Here is a 23770-nt window from a genome sequence, read left to right as displayed (position 1 = left end):
TACTGCTAGCGTCGTCAGGACGACAAGTTAGTGTGAAAAGTGAATAAACAAACAAAGGCGAGTTTTCTTCTACACAAACCAAGTTCATTGATTTTGTGATTTATTGTCGCATTTATTCGTCACTTCTTACACTTTTTTTCAGGAATGTAACTGTTTTTAATCGATATATTCGCCGCATAACCGGATTCACTAAGACGCCGCCATGATTTTTCATCACTTCCTCCGTCACAGTTTCTTCAGGTATTTTAATTTAAGTCATTGAGCTTCTGTGTGATAGTTTCTGTGATGTGTGAGCAGCAGTGTCTCCTCCTGACTGCAGGTCACCACCTGTCATCAGTCACAATCACCGCCTCATTATTTATAGATGAATGACCTTCACTGTGTCAGCGGGTTAAACTGTAACTGAGTCCGGCCTGGATGCAGCGTCCTCTGGGTCAGCAGCGGGGGCCTGAGCCGCTGCAGCCCGCTGCCCCTCTCTGTCCCTGAGGGAGGAACCGGCCTCATCATCGTCTCTCTAACTCCCCTCAGTGTGTGCTCAGTGTACAGTAGCTAAATGTTCAGTGGCATTCATCATTTAAATTAAATCTTTATAAAAAATAATTTTGATATATTTTTCATTTTCAAATCAAATATCTGTGAAATAGAACAGTGAAACATAGAAAGAGCAATGACGGGACATAAAGTTTCACTACAGCCCTGCAGTTTTTTTTAAAGAAGGCATGCCGCATAAATCTGCTTCTCAATGACAGAAAGTAAACGTGATAACTTTATCTGATGAGTTGTAGTTTTCTGTCACATGCAGCATCAGTATCTTAAAATTGCCTAAAAGACAATTTCAACGTAATATTTTTTTTTTATGATTTTTTAAAAATGTTGATTCCAATGTGACTTTAGGCTCTAAAGCTTCAAACTGAATGTTGTTGCCGGTTTAATCCGTGGTTTAAAGCCCCGGGCCGGTCCTGGATCAGTCTGTTAAACATCAGCCCGCCAGCAGAGCACTCGTGAACGCGAGCAACAGATCGAGAACGTTTTTCGCTCGTTCTCATCGCTCAAAGGCATGATGGGAGAGACACTACTGCGCAGTCTCTATGGGCCGCATAACGCGGAAGTAACCCGGAAGCCAGAAACTTTTTCGGCGTATGCGCCAGGCGAGCAACTTGTATTGAACTGAATGGCGCCATTTTTAGATCCGTCATCCAGGTCTTATAATACATCCATGGACCAGCTGCACGGCATATGCACCAAAGTGGGACGCCCTAACCGCTAGGCTATCAGTGTACCCGTTTATAAACGTATTTAATAACGTGTGTGTGATAATTTATTCAAATCTATCTGATGCAATTGATTTAATTCTTAATTTGTTCTTGATTTTATTTATTTATTTGTTCTTTCAAAATAAGACATAAAGACATGTTTAATCCATGTAGTTTTAAGTAAGGCTGAGTTAATAATTTTAAATAGCAGTTACATAAAAATGCAAAAAGTTCATATTAATCAAAAATTACAAGTTTGATAAACTCAAAAATAAGCAAATAGCTACGGGCACTCAAGTTTTTTAAGTAAGAACAACTTCTAGGATGATTTTGAGTTTACACTACTCATTCCAATTAATTATTTTGAGCATTCGGGTTTACAGTGAAGTTGTTCTTGTCTTGGTCAAGCTTTCTAAGTTTTTTAAGTATGGCCACCTCTCGTTTAGCAATCCAGCCCATGTCCTTCCTCATAATCTTCACAGCCATCGTCTCTTTGGTCTCTAATCTCGTGCACTGGGCCACTCTCCCATAAGCCCCAGATCCCAGGTACTTCGATGGCGATGAGTCTGCCTACAGGTGGGAGACTGACCGTCTGGTGACCTGGTGCAGGCAGAACAACCTAGAGCTAAACGCTCTGAAGACAGTGGAAATGATAGTGGACTTCAGGAAGAGCCCAGCCCCACCCACCCCCATCACCCTGTGTGACTCCCCCGTGGCTACCGTGGAGCATTTCCGCTTCTTGGGAACCACCATCACACAGGATCTCAAATGGGAGCTAAACATCAGCTCCCTCATCAAAAAAGCTCAGCAGAGGATGTATTTCCTGAGGCAATTGAAGAAGTTCAACCTGCCAAGGACTATGATGGTGAACTTCTACACCTCCATCATTGAGTCCATCCTCACCTCCTCCATCACCATCTGGTACGCTGCTGCCACGGAGAGGGACAATAACAGACTGCAGCGTATCATCCACTCTGCTGAGAAGGTGATTGGCTGCAATCTTCCGTCCCTCCAGGACCTGTACGCCTCAAGGACTCTGAGGCGTGCAGGGAAGATTGTAGCTGACTCCTCCCACCCTGGACACAAACTCTTTGAGACACTCCCCTCTGGCAGGAGGCTGCGGTCCTTCAGGACCAAAACCTCTCGCCACAAAAATAGCTTCTTCCCATCTGCTATTAGCCTCATCAACAAGGCTAGAGAGCCCCACTGTTGCTGATCAATTGCACCAATCACCAGAAAAAATTCCTTGTATGTGAAAGCATACTTGGCAATAAAACTGATTCTGATTCTGATTCTGATTCTGATTCTTCTCTACGAGGTATGCACTTGATTTACTAGACAGAATCTCATATTTTTCTAGGTTGTAATGTCCATTCTGTCTCTTAGCACAGCAACAACCCATTTCTAAAAGTAAAATGTTACCAATTAAATCAAATGGAATCTGTACTGAACTCTCCAACTCTCCTTTGGTACTAACCAGTGAAAGTGTTAGTAGTAGTAGTAGTAGCTCTAGTACTCACTAGTTTCTTCAAAGGAACATTCTGTGATGTCATTTTATGTGACATCATCATCTGTACTCATTTTTGTAGAAAAGACCTTTGTGACATCATCAAAGGAATGTGTTTTTGTTCAAAGGAAAACCTGGTTACCGTGGTAACAGCCACTGCAGTTTAAAATGAATGGAGGAACGTCTGTCTGATGGACCTCATGGTCAGTTAGATGAGCTGGTCTCGAGAAAATAAAAGACAGACAGACAGAGATTGGTCCATGTATTAGTAGGATTTATGAGTGACCTCAGCAGATGGTCCAGTTTACCGTATGTTAAAGGTGATAAGAAAAGGAAGCACCGAAGTAAATTTCCTCAGCATTTTAGAGAATCCAGCGAGTTCTTACCGTGGCTGTCTTAGATACGTCTCGATCATTTCACTCAATTGGGAACCTTTCTAAGCAAAAACAGACTTTTCAACTGCACCCGTAGTAGGCTTAAGGCTGCTTTCTGTATGTTGTGTTTTGAATGTAACACTGTTTTCCATGTATTTAAGATCTGTTTCTCTGAGGTGTTGTCTGATAGTCTGTAAAAAAAAAAGTTGTTTCCCAGTAGGGCATCACTGATTTATTGGCTGCTCTTGTTGTTAGACTATTTTTGTTGTTTGCTTGTGGATTTTTTGGGAAGGTTCTTTCTATCTAGTCTACTCTGGCAAGGGAGCTGGTAGCATAATTGTTAACATTCAAAAAGATTTTGGTAGGGTTATATCATTGGTAACAGTGCATTTTATACCCTTGCAGCTTGCCATAGTCCTTCTATCTAAAGAGCAGAACAGGCTTCTTGTCACTGCCTCCCAAAATAACACATATGATCAGTACAAAAATGATTGACATGAGTCATTTCTGCTTGCTACTTTTGTAGTTAAGACTTTGTTACAGGCATTTAAGATTTCTTGAATAAGGTCAACAAATCAGAAATTTCAGGGAATTTACAATCAAATGTAGCAGAGTTATATACAGTGACCAAGGGGAGACTTAACTTGTTATCTCATAATATGAACTAAATAATTAATTTTGATACTAATGGCAAAACTGTTTAATTTTTATTTATACATATTTTAATATTTATGTAATTTTTAGATAGATAGAGAGATAGATAGAAAAAAGATAGATAGATAGATAGATAGATAAATAGATAGATAGATAGATAGATAGATAGATCTGGGCTTAGCCCCAGACCTTGTTGACTCCTAGATATGCTCCTGCACCGCTGCACTACTCTCCATCAACTTCTAGTCTTGAACAGCCGTGAGAAGAATCCACGAATCCTCTTCAAGAACTTCTTCTTTTTCTTTACTTTAACATATCCTGTCATTCCTCCATCAGTGCTAGTGCTGTCCCCATCACAATCACGTCTAACTGGGGCAGGTGAAGTTTCCTCATTCAAGCCAGGTGCTTTCTTGTTGGTCTCAGCAGCAGTGGCACCATCTAAGCCAGCTTTCCCTCGTGGTCTATAATTTCCATAATTTGGACAAGTGTCTTTAGCTTCTTCTAAGCTACATGTGGATGGTGGTTCATCACTGGAGCAAGAAGCAGTTTCTTCATAAGATGAAAATGAGTAATCCGAGCTAGAAATGGATTCTCCCCCAAAACTTACAACTTCACTGGATGTTATAAAACGCTTGAATTCAACTGACGATTCCTCCAGTTGACATCTTTTTATGGCCAAAAAGGCTGATGATTTATAACGGTTGGGGATACCAGCACCAGGAAAGTGTTTCATGGTAATAAAACGGTGCCCCATAGCTTCGTTGACAGCGATTCTTCTTTTAGGATCTACGAGCAGCATTCTTTTGAGGAGGCTTAGAAAAGCCTGGTTATCCTCATACTCAGTGGTATTTTTCATCTCTGGGCGAGTCTTCACCATGTCATCCAGACAGGTGAACCTGTCAAAAATGCCTGAATACCGCTTGGTCCTGTAGCCGGTTGTGAGCATGTATTCTTCCTCTGTATTCAGCCTCCATGAAGGGTTAGAGGAGTCTTCATCTTTGTTGAAAAAGCAGGTGGTATAAATCCCAGAATCCAGCAAGTGATCGTCAGGCATACCCTGTATCTCCACAATGACTCTCATTACCTGATATATACACCTTATTGGATACAGGTTCTTGCCAAGGTACATGAAGGCCAAAACGCAGCCAAGAGACCACATATCTACAGCCTCATTCAGTGGAAGGCCCAGGATTACTTCAGGGGCCCTGTAGCCAGTGGCCTGAACTAGGGTGCCAAGGGGTATTTTGGAGACATTAGCAGCCAAACCAAAATCAATAAGTTTTACCCTGAAAGGCTGCATATGATGATTAACTAACATTATATTGTCTGGCTTGATGTCCACATGTGACAGGCCTATGCTCTTGAGGGCATTAAGAGCCACCAGCACTTGTTGTGTGACTACTCGAATCTCAGACAGATGCAGTGGCGTGAAGTCCCTGTGCCAGATGAGATCATAGATACTTATGTCCAGCATTTCGAATGCCAGACAAACATGTCCTCTGTGCTCGAAATCCTCTGTGAACTTGACCAAGTTGTTCTTGTCTTGGTCAAGCTTTCTAAGTTTTTTAAGTATGGCCACCTCTCGTTTAGCAATCCAGCCCATGTCCTTCCTCATAATCTTCACAGCCATCGTCTCTTTGGTCTCTAATCTCGTGCACTGGGCCACTCTCCCATAAGCCCCAGATCCCAGGTACTTCTCTACGAGGTATGCACTTGATTTACTAGACAGAATCTCATATTTTTCTAGGTTGTAATGTCCCTTCTGTCTCTTAGCACAGCAACAACCCATTTCTAAAAGTAAAATGTTACCAATTAAATCAAATGGAATCTGTACTGAACTCTCCAACTCTCCTTTGGTACTAACCAGTGAAAGTGTTAGTAGTAGTAGTAGTAGCTCTAGTACTCACTAGTTTCTTCAAAGGAACATTCTGTGATGTCATTTTATGTGACATCATCATCTGTACTCATTTTTGTAGAAAAGACCTTTGTGACATCATCAAAGGAATGTGTTTTTGTTCAAAGGAAAACCTGGTTACCGTGGTAACAGCCACTGCAGTTTAAAATGAATGGAGGAACGTCTGATCGTCTGTAAAAAAAAAAAAAGTTGTTTCCCAGTAGGGCATCACTGATTTATTGGCTGCTCTTGTTGTTAGACTATTTTTGTTTGCTTGTGGATTTTTTCGGGAAGGTTCTTTCTATCTAGTCTACTCTGGCAAGTGAGCTGGTAGTAGGCAAAAAGATACTTTCATGGATTACAGCATTGGTGGGCTAAAAATTAAACTTCATCCGAAAAGTTTTTTTCTTAATTAAAAAAAAAATGTATTTCTATATTTCTACATTTATTTATGTATTTCTGTCCTCTGTTTCTGTCTGCATATATTAATTAAAGCGGCCCATGTAGACTACATGTTACATGCTACAACCAGCAGTTACTTCCCAGCCATTTCTATACAGCTGCTAAACTCCTGGTTTTATAACATCATCTGACGAAATCACCAAACACATACATTAAAGACAACTGCTGTGCAATGATTTTGGCAATATTTACTAGTAAAATGATTATTCAGTGAGAAAGTTAGGAGCTCATCCAAGTCTGTAACAGCTGCTGTGCAGCCTGAATGTGCTCTGCCTCTTTGCCACTCACTCAAAAGAGTAGATGCGGAGAGAGGGTCACCTCTTCCGAGGCAGTACAGGTGATTCTTTTCTATGACGGTCACCTGTACTGACAAAGGTTGAGAGAGACCGAAATGTTAGGATGATCAATAAATTGTGATGCTGAGCAAGAGCAGTATGTGGGATATTCTTCTTTGCATGACTGAAGTGACACTTTCCAACACACCTGCACCTGAGACATGTGGACGTGCAAATACCTTAAATCCAGAAAGACTCTTCTATGAAAAGTAACTGAGGTTTGTCCAAAAAGTCAACAGATTTGTCGCTAGGTACTTTTTAAGAAAAAAAACAACAACAACATCAACAAAAATCACTAAATCTAGTGTCAAAGTTGCTAAATAAATGTAGGAATACAGAAATAAATACATAAATAAGGGTGGAAATGCTTAAATAAATAAAAATAAAAATACAGAATAGCCATAATCATGTATTTAATTATTTATTTCAGCACTTATTTGTTTATTCATTTATACTTATGTCATTTTCATATATTGGCCCGTTTGATCCTGGTAACAGCAGCTGTAGATGTTTAGAAACTGGACAATGCAGCTTCAACAGGCTGTGAGTACTCCTGCAGTCGGAAGTCAGTTTTTGGTAGACAATCACTTTTTGGCACGACACCAACGCTTGTGAGTAAAAAATGGCGCACCTTCACAAAGGTAGTTCTTACCTAATAAGGTAAACGTAGCCTTCAGCCGGGAGCAGAGGTCATCAGGTGGTACCCAACTTTCACTGAGTGTTTCGACCCTTAACCACAACACTCTCCACTTGGTGGGCCAGCAGTGGTGGCCAAGTCACTGCCCTTCTGCCCCTGGCCTCCAGCTTCTCTCCACTTGCCAACTCCAAATCCAGCAGGAGGCTCATTAAGCCTCTTCCCCCATCCTCTGAGCTGCTTGTTTTTTGCTCCTTTTGTCCAGGCGCAGAGCTGATAATAACCATCACGTTGATCTGGCTGGGAAACCACTGCCTGTTATCTCATGCCTTAGGCCATTTGATCCTCTCTCTACTTGACGAATGGATTGGAATGACCGGCGGGGAAATCTCTTGGTCCGTTCTTTGGCACTGGAGTGGCTCAAGTGTGGAGAATCCTTCTGCGGGGTGCTTCCAGGCTGGAGTTCTCCTTTGTCTTATCGGCTTCTGAGTCCATGTGCTGCACTTGAGTCACAGCTGTTCCACAACTGGACCTGCTCTGGTGTATCTTGAGCCTTTTGAGGTTTTTACAGACCTTCCTGCAATGACACCTCCTCATGAATTCCTTTCCAGTCAGTGTTGCTTGCTTCAACTTTCTTGTTGTTGTATTTCCAGTCCTGGCCGTTGCTGCTGTGTCCCTCCTGTTGAGTGCCCCCCCCTGTGTTAAAGTTAACACTTTAAAGTTAACACTTTAACACAGTGCACCACTGCAGTGCACACATGCAGTGGTGTCTCTATTGTTTGCAGTATTCTGCAGTAAAATATTTTGCTTCAAATCAACTGTGAAGTAGTTTAGGGTTAGGGTTAGACAGTGTTTAAATTGTCTGTTTCACAACCGTGGAGGCTACATCCTAATTTGGTGTATGTTTCTGCCACTAACAACTTGTGTTGTTCACACAGTTGTGTGTACAAAGTGCTAGTATGCACTTAAAGCAAATCACTTTTTGCTCACACACTAAGCCAGTAATGTATGCAAATGCAGGAAGGTGTAATTTCACATCCTGACCAGCCTTACCACCTGCCACTTCAGTCAAATTATCATTTTAATTTTAGAACGTTTCTATTCCCTATAACCGGAGAGATAATTTATGTGTAGTGTACCAGAAGCCAACCTGCATTTTGAAGTGTAAAGGAAATGTTATGTTATTTCACTACTAAAGTCAATTTTAAGAGATTGTCATCTGCATTTTGGGTCTCTTTATCATGCACAACTATTTATTTATAGGTTTATTATTTTGCTCTGGACAGGCTTCATGAATTATAAAATATCTTCATCAAGTTGAGTCTGGTGTAACGGTGAATATGTGTAACTTTTTAAAACCTTAGACGTTTTTCTATTTTGAATGGTCTCACTCCTCCATGCAAAGTCGTTATCTAGACCATGTTTACTGAGTATTATACACAGTTGGCAGTTTAAGTACTCCTAGCTAAAACTAATGCAGTCTAATACAACAATCCTGTAATAAATCATCCCTTGGTTGGTTGTGGATGGTTGTAATATTGAGTTTTTGTTGAAACTGTTTTAAAGAGGTGGTGATTTAACACTGTGATCAATTTGAAGGCTGCAGATTATGGTGTTGTTGAACTGATAGACGTCTGTTATTTTGTTCAACTCTTTCAAATCAATGATGGTGGGCCAAATAACAGAAAAATCTTCAGTAATTCAAGTTAGTTGTACCTAACAAACTGGCAACTGATCAAATGTTTACTTTAAAAATTCAAATAAAAAACCCAAGTTGAGATGGATGTTGTACAGATGTGTACAACAAAAGTTTGGACACCCTTGGGAAAATTACATGTTTACAGAAGCAAAATTCAAGATTTTAAAAGTGAGCCTTTCTTAAAATGTTAAAGTTCTGTTTCTTTTTTTTAATGAACCTGAAAAAAACAGAAAAAAGATTTTTAAAAAAGTAATTATGGCATGAGCAAAAGTTTGGGCACCATACAATGTCAGTATTGCTGCATACAACTGTACCCTCAACTGTCAGTTCTTCAGGAAACCCGTCTAAAATGAATGCATTTTAATACAAGAGTCCAGCAATAAATCCTACCTTCATGACAGTTATAATGTTCAGTTTGTGTTGAAACTATTTTAGAGAAATGTTGATTCAACTGTATGATCATTTTGGAAGATCTGTGGTGCTTTTGAATATGCAATTCAGCTACATTATACAGGGAGGTGTTTCTGCTATTGAGCATACCGTCACTAGTATGAACAGGGTGGACTACATAATAAAAACGCCTGTCAGTATAATAAAACACAATTCAACAGCACCACAAACTGCAGCCTCCAAAATTACCTTTAAGTTGAATCAACACCTCGTCAAAACAGTTTCAACATAAACTGAACATTATAAACTTCATGAAGGGAGGATAAATTGCAGGACAGTTATATTGGACTGCATTAGTTCTTGTTAGGTATACCTGATGACCTGACACTGAATGTATACCCCTACTGGCTTAACTGTTTCTGAGTCTTCTGACTTGTGATTTTGTTTCACATTTTATCATTCATGGATGCATTGCTGTTTTCTCACCTGTTCAAATCTGGCATTAGCAAAGCAACTGTACCTGACAGTCTGCACTCAGGGGGAACTGCTCCGGGAACACAGGGGGCGTGGCATGTCGAACACCGCCTCGCCATTTTCGAATAATGATTCTCCCACTGTTGTTGTCAGCTTGCTAGCTAAACAGGTTAGCCGCTTCCAGCATCATCCACGGTTAAAAAAACAAACTAAACACACACACACACACACACACACACACACACACACACAAGTCACATCGAAATTTTAAACCAGCCAATTCAACGGTACTTCTTTCCCGTCATTATGGACGAGGAGTATTACAGCGGCGGAGCAGACTGGGAAGGCACGGAGGGCAACATGGTGAGAGGTCGACTTGTTGCACTTAGCTAGGCAGCGTTAGCTTAGCTGCTGTCCCACCAGCAGCTGGTTTGTTGTGACAATTGTATATTACAGTCAGCACAAAAGTGAAGTGCAGAGACAGACGTGTCCACACAGTTGTACTGTTTGAATGCCCCGCGTGATTTGAACTCACAGCAGCTTAGCGCCTCGGTTAGCCGGCTACAGGCTAACTAAAGATACAGCTGGTCGACATGTTAAATGTTACTCTGCTCAGTTTCCTGCAACTGCCAATAAACCTTTAACTTCATGTCTGTCTCTGCATTTTTATTTTTGGTGCGTACCCGCCATTTTTAGGAGACCGCAGGGAAACCAACCAGTCAAATTATTTCCAGTTGTGTTTACTACACTTGCAGACACTAGTTTGTCAAATAGTTTATATGCACAGTTAAAATGCAGGAGTAGTTACATACACATGCATTCAAATATAAGAACCTTACAGTAACTTGTGTCAACTGTCTTTGTTATAGATGTTTAATGTACGTTTGCTATTGAACTAAAGAACAGAGCATATTAGTGAATAGCTGCAAAAATTAGGAAATTAATCTATTCGTCATTTGACAGAAAATTAACCGACATCCATTTTGATCTGTTTCATAGCATTGTAGACTGAATATTTTTGGATTATGGACCTTTTCTCGGGCGAAAACCAGACATATGAAAAAGTCCCCAACTCAACTCAAAGTTGTCTCCAGTATATACATTTCACAATAGAGAAAGAGAAGAGAGAGATGTTATAGAGGCATAAACAAATGTATCTTTCAGGAGGATGGTTATGGTGAAGGAGAAAATGATGGGAAAATCCAGGAAGATTGTCTGCAGAAATTCTCCAGCAGGGACTACATCATGGAGCCCACAATCTTCAACACCCTCAAAATGTAAGCACCTGTGTCTTCATACAAACATAATATTCACCCGCCATCATCTTGTGCAACACACAGAACATATCAGGATAAGAATGAGACAATGAAATTAACGTTGGTGCTTTCACCAATAAAAGAGAGCGCTTGAATCTACTAATCTGTGGATGGATGATTGAAACCATATTTTTATTACAGGTATTTCCAAGCAGGTGGCTCTCCAGAACATGTCATCCAGCTTCTCTCTGAAAACTACTCTGCTGTGGCTCAGACCGTTAACCTGCTGGCAGAGTGGCTCATTCAGATGGGTAGGTGACAGACTACAGGATAGGTGATCATGTTTAAGAGTGTTGTGGTGTTTGTGCTGTGGTAAAAGTGTTTGCTTTTTCAGGGCTTTGAGTTGTCATTGCCCTTCCAGAAAAACATTGCCCATCTTCAACTGTTACCCTGCAGCTTTAGTGATGACTTTTTGTTAATCTGTAATGTCTTTATTTTGACTGCAGGTGTAGAGCCTGCTCAGGTCCAGGAGCGAGTAGAAAATCACCTCAAGAGTCTCCTGATAAAGCACTTTGACCCCCAGAAAGCAGATTCTATTTTCACTGTTGAGGGAGAGGTGAGATTTCTGGATGCTGGGGGGTAAAACCCTCAAATCCTGAGGATCTTGTGTTAAAGACTTAATCACAAAAGTTGCATATTTGGATCTGCTTTTTTACTTTGTGGAATAGTGAGTGTGAGAAGTTATGTGGACATAAAACAAGTCTGCTGTCTGCTGTGTTTTTAGACTCCTGCCTGGCTCGAGCAGATGATAGCACACACTACATGGAGAGATCTCTTCTACAAGCTGGCAGAGGCTCACCCAGACTGCCTGATGCTCAACTTCACTGTAAAGGTACACTTACAGAAATAGAAACATGTTTGTGTTGCTAGTTCTAGCTTTTTGAATGTGAGGATTTGGTTGTTTTTTCATTTTATGTATTTATTTATTTATTTAAAGGATGCTCAGAAAAAGTAGCAATTTGAAGACATCACTTTTTTTTGACACTATAACCTAAACATAGTGAGAGTTTGGGGATTTAAAAAAAGTCATGCATCTTCATGTATCTTTACACTACACTATAGTGCAGGTGTTGTTGATGAAAAAATTTGTCTTCGCCATGTTGTTAAGATTTTCTGTACTTGAACAGTTGTCTGTTGTTGTTACATGTACTCTGTTTGTGTTCAGCTCATTTCAGATGCTGGCTATCAGGGTGAGATCACCAGTGTGTCCACAGCATGTCAGCAGCTGGAGGTTTTCTCCCGAGTACTGAGGACGTCTTTGGCCACACTGCTGGATGGAGGAGAGGAAAACCTGGAGAAGAACCTGCCAGAATTTGCTGTGAGGCTTCCTTACACTGACTTTGTAAACTTGTATGAAATATAAGCTTTATTATCTGTGTTAAATAGTTATTTTTTAGAGCCCCTGTCAGTAGGAAATCTGGTTTGATCTTTTCAAATATCAGATCCATTATATCATATATTGTAGTTCTTTTGCAGTTTCTGAGTTGTTCCCTTCTCTTTCCTGTAGAAGATGGTATGTCACGGCGAGCACACCTACCTCTTCGCCCAGGCGATGATGTCCATCCTGGCTCAAGAGGAACAGGGCGGTTCAGCTGTTCGTAGGATTGGCCAGGAGGTGCAGAAGTCTGCACACGAGAGGTACAGTACTCTCTTTTAGCAGAAATCTATTATTTTGACATGGTCTGTTCTCAGTAGTTTCACAGAGTATAATTTGTCAAAACCAGTTTGTGTAGATGACTATGCTGAATAAAACAATGAATCCATTTAAATTTAGAACATGGACTGATTTAAGGTTTTACTCAGCAAACTTATCCAGATAACTCTATAATTTAAATAACTAAATCTGCCTCCTGCAACAAGCCACAGGACACTTCTTCAACACTGATAGGATTGTGTGTGTGTGTGTGTGTGTGTGTAACAAATACCAAATTTCACTGGTTAATTATGTGGTTTATATCTCAGAGGTCATGATGCCAGCCAGATAACCCTCGCACTTGGTACAGCAGCCGCCTACCCTCGAGCCTGCCAGGCACTGGGTGCCATGTTGTCTAAAGGAGCCCTGAATCCTGCAGATATCACAGTTCTGTTCAAGATGTTCAGCAGCATGGACCCTCCTCCTGTGGAGCTGGTGAGGAAAGAGCGTCTTTGTTTATGTCCACTACTGCTTGTTAAAGTGCTGATAACAGAAACATTTACCTTTGTCGTCTTTAGATCAGGGTGCCTGCCTTTCTGGACCTGTTCATGCAGTCACTGTTTAAACCTGGATCTAAGATCAACCAGGACCATAAACACAAATACATCCATATACTGGCCTACGCTGCCAGTGTGGTCGAGACGTGGAAAAAGGTACAGAGAACAGATCCTGTTTGAAATCTGCTCATAAAATGATTCAAATGATTCAAGAAAGTGACATATGTGCAGACCTGTTTGCAGTAGTTGAACTAAATTCCAGGTGAGGTATAACACACAGTTGCCATCTGCTTTTGATCAGTAGTGAGTTGCTTATTTCCTGTTGTCAGAATTTGCAGTCGAAGTCAGAAGTTTACATACACTTGGGTTGAAGTCATTCAAACTTAAGCACTTCACAGATTTAATGTTAGCGAACTGTAGCTTTTTCCAAGTTGGTAAAACCATCTATTTTGTTCATGATGCAAGTAATTTTTTCCAGACGGATTATTTTGCTTTTAATTTACTATATCACACTTCCAGTGGGTCAGACGTTTACATAGACTAAGACGACTGCCTTTAAACCACCTGGTAAATTCCAAGTCATGGCTTGAGAAGCTTCTGATAGGCTAACTGATATAATCTGAATTGACTGGAGGTATAGTTGTGGAAGTATTTTAAGGCCTACATTCAAACTCAGTACCTCTTTGCTTGACATCATGGGAAAATCAAAAGAGATCACCCAAGACCTCAGAAAAAAAAATGGTGGACCTCCACAAGTGTGGTTTACCTGTAGAAGCAATTTCCTAATGCCTGAAGCCACCACGTTCATCTGTACAACAATAGTGCACAAGTATAAACACCATGGGACCATGCAGGTGTCATACTGCTAAGAAATAGAGATGAACATAATTTGGTGTGAAAAGTGCAAATCAATCAACCTTGTGAGGATGCTGGAGGAATCACGTACAAAAGTATCTGTATCCACAGTGAAACAAGTCCTATATCATCATAACCTGAAAGGCTGCTCAGCAAGAAGGAACGCAACCGCTGTGAAAAAAAGCCAAACTTCAGTTTGCAACTGGACATAGGGACAAAGATCCCAACCATGAAGCATGGGGGTGACAGTATCATGTTGTGGGGGTCCTTTGCTGCAGGAGAGACTGGGGCACTTCACACAACAAATAGCATCATAAGGAGGGAAAATTATATGGATGTATTGAATCTGCATATCAAGAAATCATCCAGAAAGTTAAAGCTTGGTCCAAGTGGACAATGACCCCAAGCATACTTTCAAAGTTGAGAACAACAAAGTCAAGGTATGACTGAAAATGAGAGTGCAGAACTGAAAAAGCATGTGCGAGCGAGGATGCCTACAAACCTGACTCAGTTACACCAGTTCTGTCAGGAGGAATGGGTAACTTTATGTGAGAAGCTTGTTTAAGGCTATAGACTCAAGTTGAAGAATTTAAAGGCAACGCTACCAAATTCTAACAAAATCTATGTAAACTTCTGACAGACTGGGAATGTAATGAAAGAAATGAAAGCTGAAATAATTAATTCTCTCTGCTATTATTCTGACAATTCATGTGTAAAATTAAGTAATGATCCAAACTGACCTAAGAAAGGGAAAGTTTACTAGGATTAAATGTCACAAATTCTACAAAATTGAATCTAAAATGTATTTCATTAAGGTGTATTTAAACGTCTGACTTCAACTGTATTCTCATTTTCTTTTAAATTCTCTCGTTCCACCCCTGCTTCTTAAACTCTCTTTTTAACATGAGTTAACTATTTAATCCCAGAACAAGCGAGTCAACATCAATAAAGACGAGTTGAAGTCAACCTCTAAGGCCATAGAAACTGTGCACAACCTGTGCTGCAATGAGAACAAAGGAGCTACAGAGCTGGTGGCTGAACTCGGCACCTTGTACCAGTGCATCCGGTGAGTGGAAAATCAAAATTTCATTGTCACAAAACCTCCAACTCCTAAATATATTTGATGAATGAACGTGTTTCATCTGAGTAGAAAGTGGCAGTAAAAGAGAAAAAATAGCGTAATGCTCATTCAATAAGTGCAAAGGTAAGTTCTTTAAGGTAATAAGTATTTCTGCCACTTGGGGGCAATGGAAAAGCTGAAAACTTGACATTGCTGTATTATCAACTTAGAAGATATTTTATGGGACATGTGTTAACCAACGGTTTAACAATACTAGAGTGAAAAACTGATTTATTATGATTTCCACCCAAAAACAGAATTCATGAGCAGTTTGACTTGACCTGTAAGTAAATGTATAAATGAAGTTTTATTTTTGATAAAATGATTTCCATTGACTTGTGTGACTCTTCATTTTTTGGCCCCTCTGACTTCACGTGTTTGCTTGTGTTCAGGTTTCCAGTAGTTGCCATGGGAGTTTTAAAGTGGGTGGATTGGACGGTGTCTGAACCACGGTACTTTCAGCTCCAGACAGACCACACCCCAGTACATTTAGCTCTGCTGGACGAGGTAGGAAGTTACTACCAAATGAAAGGTTTATTTTCAGTCTGTAAGGCAGAAGTTCGATTTAAACGCAAAGTCTTCCTCTGCACAGATCTGTACGTGTCACCAGCTGCTGCACCCACAGGTCCTCCAGCTGCTCATCAAACTGTTTGAGACGGAGCACTCTCAGCTGGACGTCATGGAGCAGGTGTGTGTTTGTCTTAAATGAATGCTTCTCATTTCACTTTTCAACAGAAGTCTGTATGTTGTGACTGTGTGATCTCTCAGCTGACGTGTTGGTTTTACTTTCCCCTCAGCTGGAGTTGAAGAAGACGCTGCTGGACCGAATGGTTCACCTGCTTAGCCGTGGCTACGTCCTGCCTGTAGTCGGTTATATTCGAAAGTGTCTGGAGAAACTCAACACGGATATTTCCCTTATTAGATACTTTGTCACTGAGGTAACAGCAGCTTCTGATCTCCATAAGTGGTAAAGAGAAGAAACTTGGGAAGGGAAGTGACTTCTGGAATAAATATTTTCCTCCATCACAGAAGTTAGTCTCAAACTACGATTTACACATTCAAGGCTTTAAAATGGTCTCTAAAGTTTAATGTATTGTTTTATATATTAAGTTTGACAAATCTAAAAAATATTTTTGAGAAGAGCTAGGCAAGTAATCAAAACTTGGTGACTCTCCAACCAACTTATTTCAGTCAGTAATCTTATTTCGATAGTTGTGAGATGGAACTGAGCCTGTTTTTATTTGGTAAAAGAGGTGCCTGAAAAGGGTTAACGATTGAATATATTAAATGTTACTCAGACCCACAATCAAAGTAATAACTTGAGATTGCCACTGTGAGAATGGCGAATCTTGTGCACAGTGTGTATTTAATAAAATGATTTAATAGTTTGTCAGGGTATATATGAGAAATAGTTGTGTGATTTGTCTGAGTGTTGGCAAATTAGCATTTGTCAATTGATCATAATTGAGAACTGGCCTGCTTTACTGCTGCATTTACATAGTACTTATAAAAATGCCCATCAGACAAATATACATAAGCTGTGTGTTAAAACACAGGAAACTGATGAACTCTCTTTAAAAGGTGCTGGATGTGATTGCGCCTCCCTACACATCAGACTTTGTTCAGCTCTTCCTGCCCATCCTGGAGAACGACAGCATCGCAGGGACGATCCGCACAGAGGGAGAACACGATCCTGTCGCTGAGTTCATTGGTAAGTCATATGCTAACATTTTGTGACAGCACAGTCATGTTACTCAGAGACAGAATAAAGCTTACAGTACTCCAATTCATTCCATGCACAACAATATTAGAGCTTTTCAAGTCCACAAAAATAAATAGGATAAATAGGTTTTCACACATTAACTTGTGAATCTGAAACTAGTATTTTTTATGTCTTTTTTTTTTTTTTTTTTAGTGTTTTTAATGTAATGTCTTTTCAATGTCCTGTGTAAATTTGAAAAACTTCCTCTTGAAGCACTAACATGTGATAATTGTTTCCTTGTATATGTTTTGGTTTTTCAGCTCATTGCAAGTCAAACTTCATCATGATTAACTGATGTGGAAAAGGACACTGAAAACATTCTTGTTGGAGATTGTACCAGGAAGACCTAACAGAGACGGAGGATCTGTGCTCTGCTTGACGTTGAAGCACATAGCTTGGAGACAAGACAGACTTTTCAGCTTGACCAAGGGAATGAGGATTAGTTTCTCTTGAGGCAACAAAAAAGCAAATCTCACTGAGCTGGTAGAATGACGTAAGTATGGTAATATGAAAGAGACAACGCTCTCTGAAGATGCAGCGAAATATTTTTCTTTTTCACCTGTATATTTGATTTTCTATTTTTATGTTGGTTCAAGATGTTTTAAAATAAAAACCTGACTATGTAGCTGTTAGTGCTCTTTTTGATTTTATGCAATCATGATCATAAAACGTCACTTTTGGTCACATTCTTAAGACTCAAACTAAGAAACTCAATATAACAAAGGCAATTCAGTCTCATTTTATATTGCCACTGTCTTGCAGTCTGATATGATCAAACTCATGTCGGTATATAAAATGTGTGACATGTCAGAAGCACAACAATTAAACTAGTTCCCCATGGATCAAGACTTCACATACTGGGGGGCAAGATGAGATTTCCTCAAGTGCAGACCCAGTTTAGAACAACGTCAACGACGAACGATGTCAATGAATGGACTAAGAGCTGTAGCTCCACAGAATCAGAATCAGGTTTATTGCCAAGTATGTTTTCACGTACAAGGAATTTGTTCTGGTGATTGGTGCAGAGCGCACCAAAACACAGAGGCAGCCATCTGCGGCACAGGATGTGAAGATCAGCATCAGATATGTTTTCTGCAAAGAAAGCTTTACCAGTGTTTGTTACAAGAAATTGTGGCGAAGATTGTTTGATGACTGGCACATGCGTATGTACTGTGCATGTTTGGTAGATGAACAGCGGACGAGTGGGTTGCGCTACTGGACCAGTGTGGATTTCTAAGAAACTATAACCATGTCATGACAGGAATCCTTCTGAAAACGGAGTTTTTTACAACCACATTTCTGCCGTTCAGACAGAGAGTAACTGATACTCAAAGGACAGATTTTTTTTTTTGAGAATCACTTAAGTGTTGTGTTTATTGGCATAGTTTGAAACAAGACATCAGTTTTTTGAAAATGATTGTAGATTTTCAGTTTAAAAACAAACATAAATTACATAAATCTTTACTTGACACCAAATGCATATAAGGCACACTCAACGTAGATTTTTAGAATTTTTTTGTGTGCAAATCCTGCATCAGGCTGTAGTGCATTTTTGCACTACAACAATACATTAACACCAGACACTGAAAACATTCAGTGTTGGAGCAGTGCAAGACAAAAAGATAAACTCTGTTCTTTGGCTGAGTTAGTTTGCATTTGAGAATTCAAAATGAAAACCTTGACATGTATGTCCCTTTGATGATGTAAACTGAATGTATTTATCCTATCATGGTTGTTCAGTATGCAGTGGCTAAATTTTCTACAGCACAGAAATTAGTTGTACTGATGTCTTCCACTCCAACTCAATTTAAAAGTGTCAGACTGTTAAATGCCTGCAGACCTCGCTGTGATAAAAAACAAAATCTGCATTGATTTAAGCAGGTCTGATATCCAGCTGGAAGATGATGGAAGTGAAATATGACCCCTGATTACAAGTGTAAAAAATAATTGCAAATAAGATCTCTATTAAGAAAAATCTGAACTTCCCTTTTCAAGCTTTTACATATAAAAAGTTTTCTTCTGCCCAGGACAGGAAGACATTATGAGAGTGTGCAGTGACCTCTAGCATGGTCTCCTCTAGAGGTAGGCTTTAGGGACAATAGGGTCTCCATACATGCAGTCTTCCTCCAACGCCAGGTTGTATTTGCTGCCACTTCCTCCCTTGTAGGCACTGGTCACAATCCTCAGCCATCCCTTCTCACCCTGAAGAGAGAGGAGAAATAAATCAGCAACTTTTCTGATAATCAATTAAGTATTTGTAATAAGAAAACAGTCCCTGGTAATCTGAAGACATCACCTTGCACATAAGAAAACTGTGATGGGCATTTTTCATAGATTTCTGGAATGTTAAAGCACAAACATTTAATTGATTGATTGCAAGATCAATTTAGGACCTTGCATCATTTTTGAGTGTAACTGTGGATTCACAAGATTCTCTACAAAAAATAAATGAGTTAGTAAAACTCAGTCATTAACTGACATAGGTGTCAGTTTAGGTTTTTTTTTTTATGGGAGCTATTCCTGACTGTGCTGTTACATCTATGATCTGCTCTCTGGTTTGAGGTGGTTAGTGGTCAGAATTTGACAATATTTGAAACCCATGACAGGGGCTTTTTGTTTTGCTGATGTTGCAAGGAAGATGCTACTGTAAGTCAAATCCTGTTTGGCAATGTTAGACATTTAATAAATAAAACTTTTGAGTGACATATTGTTGTAAACAACTAAAGTGATTTGTATGAAATCTCACAGAGATACATATCTGCTGCACGTCATCTTTCAGAGGGCAAAATCTTTACTTTTGACCATAAATCTGACAACCATTCCTACTTTCACTGTCTCTTCGACGAGGACTCACCCATGGCTCTCCCCAGGAGTTGCGCACAACCCAGTATTCAACGCCGTCCTCCACTCCCCATCCTGCCACTGACACGATGTGGTTAATGTAAGCTTCCTCCTGGTATTCAGAGTAGAGACCTCCAGTGTACGCATCCAACTTTTCTGTGGCCATAATCCCACAGCTGGAGAAAACAAATGTCATAGATTACATTCTCTCTCTGGGTAAAGGTGAAACAGTGACTAAAATCAGCTGGGCCAGGATGAAGACCTGCATATACGATAATGTAATATTCCACAGTAACTACAACAGGTTAGCAGTGTGCCTTGAAGGGCCTGAGCAGCTGAACGCTGAAGTTTATGTGAAGTATTTTAAATTGTGGATCCTCTAATCCCTTTTTTTTTTGACATTGGAGACATAGAAATTTGTGTTTATAATATCAAAGATTCAACCTTTATTTTGATAGTGACAAGATGACAGATCAGAGACAATACTGGCTTTAAAAATGACTATGTCGGAGAGGCTCCCAAACCTCTTTAGAAATAAATACAGTCAATATATTTCTTCTTCTTCTCACGAACATCTTTGATTTTTTTTTTTCCTCCATTGTGACCACCTTACAATATAAAAGCGGGGGTATGTTTGGGTGTGTGCTGCCTTGATTGACAGGTCTCTCTAACTACCATCTTTAGCTGTGGTGGTTGCTACTTGCTTCCTCCATTTCAGATCCCTCAAGGTGCCCAATTTTGCATGTTTTTCTGCCACTGAGCCAGATGGTAGCAAGTGGTAAACCTCATATCATGTGTTAAAAAAACTCCTATCAGTCCCATATGGTACATGTGTCCTTTTTCTGCAGTCAAAGGGACAAAAAAAGAGTCTAAGTCAGTCTAACCATTGCATTCAGCTGAATGTTTTTCATTCCTTTTTTTATTTGCGCTCCTTTGTGGAGCTATATGGTTGTGAAAGACTTTTTACCCTTTGTCCTTATGGAACAAAGTTCCTGATGACCTGAGATCTGTCAAAACTGTATACTTTCAAAATCAAACTGAAAACCTTTCTGTTTTCTCAGACATGTGACCAGTGACTGTGTGTTTGTGTGTGTCTGCCTGTTTGTGTCTGGCTGTGGTTTATGTCTATGAGAGGGATGTGGGTTTCTTTGCAGTGTATGGGTAGGCAGGTGTTTGCATGTGCATCTTAATGTAAAGCACACTGAGTGTAACAGAAACTGCTATACAATTACAATTGGCTTGCTTTGTATAGATATATGAAGCATAAAAGCAAACTGAATGGACTGTTCTACTAAATAAAAAGAAAGCAAAAGTAAAACCTGATGGGTCCTCTAGCGTAGATCTCTGCCATCATCTTCTCTCTCCCACTGACGTCTCCATAATCTCCCACTTTCCACAAGGTGTAGTTCTTCACAATATTGCACACTCCAAAGGTGGTGCAGGTGCCACATTCGTTGAAGGGCTTGCACTCTTTGGAGAGGGACACAGAACATTCACAGCTCAGACTCAGACTGTAAGTGATTGTAACCATTACTTTGTGCACTGCAGGACACTCACTCTGGTCTTTAGCCTGATAGTTATTGCAGGTCTCATCTGGGATCCCGTGTTTGTTAGCATATTCCCAAACCCCGGTGTGATCCCCTCCGTGGCAACTGCCGGCATCACCACAGTCAATCACATGCTGGACAGAGAGATAGGCAGATGGCCACGCTCCTTTCCTCTTGATGTTGATGCGATCTGGTGAAAGAGCAAACACAGAAATTTAATACAGATTAGATATAAAAAGCACAACGACCAATTTCCCTCAAGTTACATCTGTGTAAAGAGGAAGCGGGACTATTATAGCTATATTAAAATACACCTGAAACTTTGAGTGAGGACCTGCTGATCTACAATGATTTAGCATGTTTTAAATTCCCCAGTAGGAAACTTATCATGAATCATACCTGCCATTGCACTGGTGCTGCCATGAGCCCAGCAGGAGCCACAGTACTGGGGAATGTGCTGGTTGCGGGTTGTGCTGACATAGTTTGTGCCATTGATGTTCCTCCAGTCCCATGACTTGGGCAGATCAGAAATGTTTAAATATTCATGAGGACGCGGAGTAGTCCTGTGAAGAGACAGGTCAATAGATACGTTACTTCTGCAGCTGCAGCACAAGCAAAGACACACATGACAAACATAACAAAAAAGACTGTACAATTAATCATTACATCATTCATTAATAAAAAAATGCCAAACGATCTAAAGGTCCCGGGTTCTCAAAGTGATAATTTGCTGTTTTTCTGATCATTGTAAACTGAATGTCTTTGGGTTTTGGACTGTTGGTTGGACAAAACAAGAAAACTGCAGATGGCCTTGGGCACCCATGGTCATTTTGCACAATTTTCTGCCATTTTAAAGCCTAAATGATCAGTCAGGTAATTGAAGATATAATAAGACAGATTAAGCCACAATTTAACTTATCATTGGTTACAGCCCTAAACATACTGCATCTTGATCCTGTGAATGGGTTGTCTTCCTTCAGACAAACCAGCAGTACAACTACAGTATGTTAACATCGTGTTAAGATTGTTTTCTCACTCCTCTGTTTCACTTCCTCTCTTTAAATATATCCTAAGAAGTCCAAATAAAAAATACAACTGTTTAAAGCTTTGAAGGAACAGTAAAACCTTATCAAGACTGTGATGTGCAAACACTCAGAAAACACAGGCAGAGAAACAAAAAGCTGATTTTGAAGACTGACTGTGACATTTTTTTTAACTACTGGTTGATTAATTGATTGGTCAACCAACAGAAAAATAATCTGCAACTATCATTTTTCAAGAAAAACTAAAATATTTTCTGATTTTGGGGTATTTGGGCTTGTTGAGTTGTACCGGGGTGTGGACTCAGCAGCCCTGCCTGCCGGGGCTGTAGCCAGGACCATGACCAGCACTTTTATGTGTCAGTGTTTCAGGGTTTACTGAAGCTCAACTTCAGGAAGTTTACAGTGTTTTTAACTTCCTCAACATGTGATGAACCAAACCTCGTGATTTGTGTAAAACGCTGAAATAAACATCTTGCGGACATTGGTCTAAAGCTGCCTGTCTAAACCAGTGTTTTACTGCAAATGGCACAAAGACAAAGACATGAAACCAAAACACGACACCGTCTCCCCCCTACAAATAAAATAGCTATATTAAATGCCATGTATTCAGACATGTTTTTGATTGAATTACATTAAATTAACCATATTTCTCTTTGCCCGATGGCCTCACTGATAAGACCTAACGGCTATCTGAGCTAACGTTAGCTAGCTAGTTAAGATAAAGTATTTTCAGTTTTTTTTTGTTTTGTTTGTTTCGTAATCCACTGAGCAAACTTATTCTTGAAAAGCACATAAATCTGTTCCTCTTACTTCAGTCCAAAGTCGTTTCTCCTCGGCGTACGGACATAGCAGGGCTGCTTCTGGTTGAAAAACACCCCCGCCGACACGCCGCACACCACGGCCGACAACAGGACAACAACTGCGGCTCTCCGGGACATCTCCAGCGTCGAGCAGGCGGCTCCAAGAAGCGGCTCTTTTTTCTTTTTTTTTTTTTTTAACCTGGTGAGCAGACAGGGGAGACCGGGGACTGTTCACAGCAGGAGAGGCAGCCTCAACAGTGGCGCGGCTGTCGGTAAACTTGGTGTTGAGGAACCGGTTCCTACGGTCATGTGACCGCAAAATCACTTCATACGCAAACACCCACCGGAGTCACAAGGTGTTGACGACCGTGCAGAGGCAGTGGGTTGAAATACACCCGGGGAGAAAGGGTCGAAATGTTAGGGAATGATTTATTTCTCGGAGATTTAAGAAATGCAGTGATTAACTCTTGGCTTTTGAAGGCTCATATTAGCTTCACAGTAGCTATGCGGTGTGTTTTTGCACAGAAAGAGGGCATGAGTGCATTAGGAGGGGAAATGTTAATGTACAGTATGAACAAGAACATGAATACAGCCAGTCCTGTTTCAGTGTGTACAAGGTT

General features: G+C 40.2%; 2 protein-coding genes across 2 annotated transcripts; one reads left to right on the top strand and one right to left on the bottom strand.

Moving 5' to 3' along the window:
• The first annotated feature begins 9821 nt into the window (after nucleotides 1–9821).
• Nucleotides 9822–17544, top strand: nelfcd (negative elongation factor complex member C/D). The gene is made up of 15 exons (XM_071495151.1): nucleotides 9822–10039; nucleotides 10841–10953; nucleotides 11134–11243; nucleotides 11439–11548; nucleotides 11717–11824; nucleotides 12158–12310; nucleotides 12500–12630; nucleotides 12955–13120; nucleotides 13204–13338; nucleotides 14964–15103; nucleotides 15550–15664; nucleotides 15750–15845; nucleotides 15955–16095; nucleotides 16739–16868; nucleotides 17180–17544. Exons 1-15 carry the CDS (start codon nucleotides 9983–9985, stop codon nucleotides 17212–17214), a joined length of 1740 nt encoding a protein of 579 aa, XP_071351252.1. The 5' UTR covers nucleotides 9822–9982; the 3' UTR covers nucleotides 17215–17544.
• Nucleotides 17545–18369: 825 nt separating this feature from the next.
• ctsz (cathepsin Z) lies at nucleotides 18370–23461 on the bottom strand. Its single transcript, XM_071495154.1, has 6 exons — nucleotides 23161–23461; nucleotides 21707–21870; nucleotides 21318–21497; nucleotides 21080–21230; nucleotides 19774–19936; nucleotides 18370–19121 (listed from the first exon to the last, which is right to left on the bottom strand). Exons 1-6 carry the CDS (start codon nucleotides 23286–23288, stop codon nucleotides 18996–18998), a joined length of 912 nt encoding a protein of 303 aa, XP_071351255.1. The 5' UTR covers nucleotides 23289–23461; the 3' UTR covers nucleotides 18370–18995.
• Nucleotides 23462–23770: the final 309 nt, after the last annotated feature.

Source organism: Trachinotus anak, unplaced genomic scaffold, assembly GCF_046630095.1.
Source record: "Trachinotus anak isolate AG129_WGS33_773 ecotype Australia unplaced genomic scaffold, CSIRO_AGI_Tana_v1 ptg000013l, whole genome shotgun sequence".
Lineage (NCBI taxonomy): Eukaryota > Metazoa > Chordata > Actinopteri > Carangiformes > Carangidae > Trachinotus > Trachinotus anak.
The sequence above is the reverse complement of the archived record's forward strand: the minus strand, read 5'-3'. Positions and strand labels throughout refer to the sequence as shown.

Bases quoted from the DNA above. Each gene is read 5' to 3' on its own strand.
- nelfcd (XM_071495151.1), top strand. From the start codon at position 9,983: ATGGACGAGGAGTATTACAGCGGCGGAGCAGACTGGGAAGGCACGGAG. The intron at 13,121-13,203 runs GTGAGGAAAGAG...TGTCGTCTTTAG, and splicing joins ACCCTCCTCCTGTGGAGCTG to ATCAGGGTGCCTGCCTTTCT. The intron at 16,096-16,738 runs GTAACAGCAGCT...TCTCTTTAAAAG, and splicing joins TTAGATACTTTGTCACTGAG to GTGCTGGATGTGATTGCGCC.
- ctsz (XM_071495154.1), bottom strand. From the start codon at position 23,288: ATGTCCCGGAGAGCCGCAGTTGTTGTCCTGTTGTCGGCCGTGGTGTGC. The intron at 21,871-23,160 runs GTAAGAGGAACA...GTCTCTTCACAG, and splicing joins AGAAACGACTTTGGACTGAA to GACTACTCCGCGTCCTCATG. The intron at 21,498-21,706 runs GTATGATTCATG...CTCTTTCACCAG, and splicing joins CAGCACCAGTGCAATGGCAG to ATCGCATCAACATCAAGAGG.